The 6,358-nt window shown below is 38.5% G+C and overlaps 1 protein-coding gene across 2 annotated transcripts in view; it reads right to left on the bottom strand.

Moving 5' to 3' along the window:
• The window catches only part of LOC106905734 (A-type voltage-gated potassium channel KCND3-like), a 76,978-nt gene extending 70,969 nt beyond the window's left edge, over positions 1 to 6,009 (bottom strand). For both annotated transcript variants that reach the window (XM_088005746.1, XM_088005745.1), the window contains exon 1: positions 4,587 to 6,009. In XM_088005746.1, coding sequence (XP_087861872.1) covers positions 4,587 to 5,764 — 1,178 coding nt within the window. In that variant the 5' untranslated portion in view covers positions 5,765 to 6,009. The remainder of the gene's footprint in view (positions 1 to 4,586) is intronic.
• Positions 6,010 to 6,358: the final 349 nt, after the last annotated feature.

The following is a 6,358-nucleotide window of genomic DNA, read 5'->3' on the forward strand; positions in this document are numbered from 1 at the left end:
TTAGTCAAATGTAGGTAGTTTAATGGATCATAAGTTACACAGAATAAGCTTCTTTCTAGGGAGGAAGAAAAATGAGCTGCTACAGCACAAGATTCTGACCTCTGTAAATTTTAAAATGGTACCTTATTTCTTATCAGGTACCATATTGGAATACAAAGAATTCCAATATGGAATTCTGACATTAAAGGCCAACAGTTTTTGTGCTTGCCAGGTAAAAATTTCCAGACAGGCAATTTTGACGTTTTAATTTGTAGAATAAAAGCTTCCTAAAGGAGAATTTATCCTTGCTGTTATTCCCTTGTGGATCTTACTACATGTTAAAAAGGCAAGTGACAATCTATGTCAGGTGTGGCCATGTTCTAAGATTGTTTTAAGATTGTCATGCAAAGCAAAACAGGATGTAAAACAGAAAGATCAGCAAGGTTGACTCTGCTGTTCATTTTTATAGACACTTATAGTGCTGAATGCAACCAAGAAAATGGAATGTATTCCAAACTTCTACATACACTTTCAAAAGATTCAAAGTAAAACTTACAAGTTCAGACTATGTCATTACAACTGTACATGGCTGATGTTATGTTTTTAGTCTTCGTTTGTTTCCACTCACTGAAATCCACTACAGGACAATAGAGAAGAACCTCAGTAGGTGTTGTGGTATGTCTGAAACACCAACATACATTAGCAATCTTATATGATGTCTGACCAGTGCTTGACCATAACTCATTTAGTCATAAGGTGAATCTGACTAACATGCAATAACAAGCGGATGAGGATAAGTATTTATCTCCTTTAATGCCATGTTCCATTAACCCCAAAACCTCAAAATTGTTTTGAGGGAATAATCTCAAAACCATTTTAACTGTTTTCTAGATGGAAGTAGCAAATAGGATTAGCTAATTATTGTGCTTAGCGACCACACTGATAGGTTTTGACTATCATCCACAGTGCAAACCAATAACAAGCAGCAAAATGTGGCAACCAACAGATGTTTATTTCTGTAAGTGTGGCAGATTCCATAAGAAGTGACAAAAATGCAAATATACGACGCACAGACTTCAATCTCTTTTAATTCATATCAGATTTGGAGGTCAGAGTTGGTGCCAACACCCCCAGGCTTTGAGAAACAGGAAAAAGAAAGAAATTTTGTAAACATCTTAAAAATGAAGTAGAGATCATACTCTGAAACCACGGGGGCAGAATGACTGAGCGAGAGAGCATGAACCAAGTTTACCAAAGCAACTGCCAGACTCTGTCAAAGTGTGCTGGGAAAGAGATCATAGCACTGCATGAAGTGGAGAAGATTTCAACGTGTGAAGTCTCTGTTCAATTTTAAAACCGGATCACACTCTGGAAGAAGATGGAAGGAGACACTCTGCTGTTATAGATAAAACATTCGGAGATCCTTTTCTCACCCTTGACCCTAAGCAGCTATCTACAGCAGAACATGGCATCTGTCTTCCTTTTAAATACATTTTGTCTGGATCATTACATAAAGGTTCATAATTGTTTACAATGAATTATAACTTTATTTTTTCAAAGTAATCGTGTATTAGATTTTGATGATAAACTGTGTTAAACTGCATAACCAGCACAACAGCTGCATCACATTTAAGCATGTGTGAGTTTAAAGTATTTGTGATAGCTGTGTCCTTGGTTGGTGATGAGGATCGCATTGTCCAAGCTGTAGACTCCCAGTGCTGCTGCCTTTTGTGTGTCTCACATAATGGCTCTGTGCTCAAAACACAATGTTCAGGTTTAAAATTTACATAATGCTTTCACCTTGGCATTTCTGTCTTTTTGTATCTATGATACAAAAGATAATACTTGCAGTACACCACACACACACACACACACACACACACACACACACACGCACACAAATACAGTCACACACGTCAGGGTCAGGCAACCTGTTCAGCTCAAACACATTACACAAACTAATAAGAGCTATTTTGGTCACATGTCCAGCTTTTCAATGGGTTTTTCTTTGCTTTTTTTTTTTTGATTTGTACAAAAGGAACAAAATTGACACATTGAGCACATGTAAAGAAGTGAAAGCCGTTTTCCACAAGTCGAAAATAATTGATGTAATGCTAGAAGAGAGTTTCTGGTTTGCCAGTGATACATGTCATCCTAACAGGAAGAATATACTTGGCTGAGAAAAAAAAAAAAACACACACTCTGACCATCGGATCATTTTGTATCTTGTTATGGGTCAAATAAAATGGAGTGTGGCAGCCCACACATTGTCCTGTCCACAAGTCTCAGGGCAGCTCATTTTTTATAATGAACACCTAAGAAAGCCATCTCTCTCCTTTTCTCTAAAAAAAACATTTTAACAATACTTTAAGCCTCCATGCAGCAGCAAACAACCATTCTCAATGTACTGTTGGTGTTATAATGATCTTGACAGAGTATGCAGTTTCACTCTCCTATTTTATCCTCATAAGTGTTTTTTTGCTCCAACAAGGTACCCCAGCCGACCTTGATTATTTGTACATGTGAGTCAGAGCAAGCGAAGCTCTTCGTTTTCTTCTCTTAATAAAATACACTCTGCAATTTGACAAGACTCCCACAAAAAGAGGAATAAGATCGATATTTTTCTGAGTTAAAGAAAATCTCATAAATTTTTAAGAGGCTCCTCTTAAGTTTTTGGCTTTTTTTTTCATATGTTCATTCTCTGTTTGTTTTCATCTAAGTGTCTGCTGCCAAAGTGCAACATGCTGCTTTATCCCCCAGCAAGAAATGTAAATTACACCCCAGTTATTAAGTTCTACAATTTTAAAAAGCTACTGAGCACTCTCATAAACATTAAATTAAACCTTGTAGAATCAAATGGCAAGAAATGCTTTAGTTAGAATTGGAAGCCATTTGTTTCATGTTCTTAAAAGCCATTTGTCACAATGTGACCTTTGGTTAAATTGAAAAGTATCTGGGGAGTGAGAAATTTGATTTCCAAGAAGAGTGATGTTGAACTGATACATTTTTTAAAACTAATCTTGTGCACTAACAAACTGGTTATCTATGATCATGGCTGCTGATGGGGGGCCAAATGGGACAGAGTAGGGAAAGAGGGACATAATTTGGCCCCTCAAACATAAAATCGTTCTACATTTATCTTAAATAAATGTAGAAATATTTTTTTTTTCATAATTTCCAGATCAAACTAGAAATTTAAAAATAAATTACAATTATTCTTGTTTCGGTCATCAAACAGATTGTACATTAAGAAGAGCTTGTTAACTTGAATGCACAATGTGCATGCACAGATACAAACAAGATTTAACATCTAATTAACTAAATTAAGCATAACTGGCCACAAACTTGACTGCAATATGCAAACTAAGTGCTTCCAAATTGATGCTCTTACTTGTAGAACAAGTAGTAACAGGTATTAATGGAATCAAATACACCAGTAATGGCTGGTGGGATGTTTGTGAAGAAGTAGCACTTGTATGGAGTTGATGCATTCAAAGCATTAAAATATTCTGTCCCACAGTCATGGGGGACATGTTATCATTGGCTTTATATAATGCCTATCATAATATGTTTGGATTTCAATTAGAAAGTAAGTGAGCAAGTTTTATTTATTCATCACCTGATGCAACTGATGATTATGCTAATGACAAGACACTTAACCCACAACTTATTTTTTGTTTAATAGTTTGCATTTTTGTGTTTTGAATGGGTGCATATGTAAAGGCATGAACTTTGGGATGCTTAGATTGGACAGAAAGACTTTTGTGTTTGCGATTGTAAATCTCAAGACTTTTTTCATGATTCAGTAAATAAAAACAATGATTTCTTGCACTCATTTAAGCCATTTGGGACTCTGAAATGAGTTGCAAGAGCGTCAAGGCATTTTTATCTCTGTTTACATTTTCCACAATGCTAGAGTGAACAATTGATTCTTTAGGAAATTATAATTTCTGTTCAAACCCTTTCCTTCTTCTGAGCCCAACGACAGAAACCCTTTAAATGAACTATAAATTCACCTTGCCATTTATGTCATAGATTCTGAGTGAGCATGAGGGAGCGATTAGGAGCAGTGAGAAATCATTTTAAAGGTGACCGAGCATTTCTCAAGGGACACCACCTTCAGACATACAGAGGAGAACTCTCACTTTGTATTACAGTGGAGCAGCTTACACAGAAACCAGCTTTGCACAAAATGCTGCAGCGAAAGATAATATTTCACCACAAAACATAGAATCTTTCGCTTCATCTTGCTTCCAGATCAAACAACTGAAGCCAAAGAAAATCTTGAGATCTCATCTGATAAATCTTAACACCAGCTTTAGTAGGCTCTTTTTATTATAAGCATGTTTAGAGAGTATTCAACTACTGCCTGATTAAATAAAACAAACACCAAACTACTGCAGACAACACATACTGGCACTCATAAATAAGCTGTGAAGTACTATAGTACAGAGGCAGGCTGCCTCAGCACTCATTAAAAGTCAAACTGGTTTTCATAAATAATTCAGTCAGTTGAAAAACTCAAAACAAACTCATCTAGTGAGTTTATTTAACTCATAAATAGTAATTTGATTTGTAAATACTGTGCGTATCTGTGTTCTACTTACCCTAATGTGGTCATGGTGACAATGGTGTACCAGAACGAAGCTGGGATGCTGGTAAACTTGCTGGAGCTGGAGCCCTTCTCTGCATAAAACATGACCGTAGCGAAGATGATGATGGCCATGGTGAGCGAGAAGAGGAGAAAGCCCAGCTCCGAGGCACAGCTCTTCAACGTATAGCCCAGGATTCGAAGCCCCTGGGAGTGGCGGGAAAACTTGAAGATGCGAAACACTCGGAAAACCCGCAGAGTCACAAAGGCGCCACTCACGTCCTCGTTGTTGGTCATCACAAGGCCAATGTAATATGGCAAGATGGCCACCACGTCGATAATGCTCATCACAGAGCGCATGAAGCGGTAACGGCTGGGCGCGGCAAACAGGCGCAGCAGGTACTCCACCGTGAATATCATGACGCATGCAGTGTCTATGCAGAAGAACGCGACGGTGTAACGTTCACCGCATGGCATGTCTTTTTGGTTGGTGGTAGTACCACAGGGGACAGTCTCCACCACATTGGTGATGACTGAGATGGCAATGAAGAAGCCGGTGACATAGTAGAAGACCAGAGCCAAGGTGGAGGTGTGGGGATTCTCAAAGGCGCGCCACATAGTCTCTCTGAAGTTCAAGTTGGGCTGCTTCAGATCTTTGTTTTCCTCCTGGTCGTCCTGCAGCCGCTCCACGTTCTCCCTCTTCCTGTCCTTGTACTCTTCATAGCAGCAGTCACCGATGATCTCAGGTATGATTCCGAAGAAGGTCAACTCCTCGTCGTAGGCCGAGATGCACTCATGACGGGGGTAGTGGAGCTTTCCTGTTCGGTAGAAGTTAAGGATGCTCCTGAAGGCATCAGGGTCTCGATCAAAAAAGTACTCCTTTGTTTCCTCATTGTAGAAGAAGTCCTTCTCTGAGCTGCCCAGCAGAGTGTCGGGGTATCGATCCAACGTTGTTCTCCATGTTTGAAAGCGTCGTCCGCTGACATTAAGGATGATCAGCTCATCTTGTTTTCTGCTGTTGTCTCTCGGAGCAATGGGCATGGGACAGTTGGCCACAGGCATCCAGCCAATGGCCGCAGCCCTGGCAAAAGGAAGCCATGCAGCTACTCCGGTTGCCATTACGAAGCAGAAGGTTGGACAAAGGCTTCGTTTAGATGTGACTGCTCTCAAAAAGAACTGGCATCTAAAGAACATTTGTACAGAAGAAAAGAAACAAAAAAGGTAAAAATCAGCAGCTGCACAACTGAGAAAATGATGATTGCAGGTCAAAGCTTGCTGCTGCAAAGCTTGTATACTGAGCTTAAAATCAGTTCACTCTATAAAATGTCTGACCACTCAGCACACTTTTGTTCAAATCTAAAAGAAAAAGTTAGGACTATACCCACCATGACATACATCTACAATTCTAATTCTTTGAAAAATTTATAAAATCTAATTTTGTAAGCATTTTAAACCATGATGACTAATTACCTACCACTGGTCATTTGATATTGCGTAGGTTTGTGATGACATAGGATTAGTTCAGAAATATTAAGATGTTTCTGGTCAGTGACCATGACAGAACCAGCTGGTTTTCAAAAGCTTGAGTTTTATCAAAACAGGTGAAATTTCACATTCACAGCTGCAAAAACATCAGTAACTCAGTGTGCTTCACCTATCTAGAATCTTTTTATCATATGAAACTCATACGCCATAAGAGTTTTACTGTTTGCATAACTTATATTAAAAAAGTTTTTTTTTTTAAACTTCTCAATTGCATCATTAATTTATGCGCATGTGTCACATTAC

This window comes from Poecilia mexicana, unplaced genomic scaffold (genome assembly GCF_051168715.1).
Source record: "Poecilia mexicana isolate PSO_F unplaced genomic scaffold, ASM5116871v1 scaffold_5, whole genome shotgun sequence".
NCBI classification, from domain to species: Eukaryota; Metazoa; Chordata; class Actinopteri; order Cyprinodontiformes; family Poeciliidae; genus Poecilia; species Poecilia mexicana.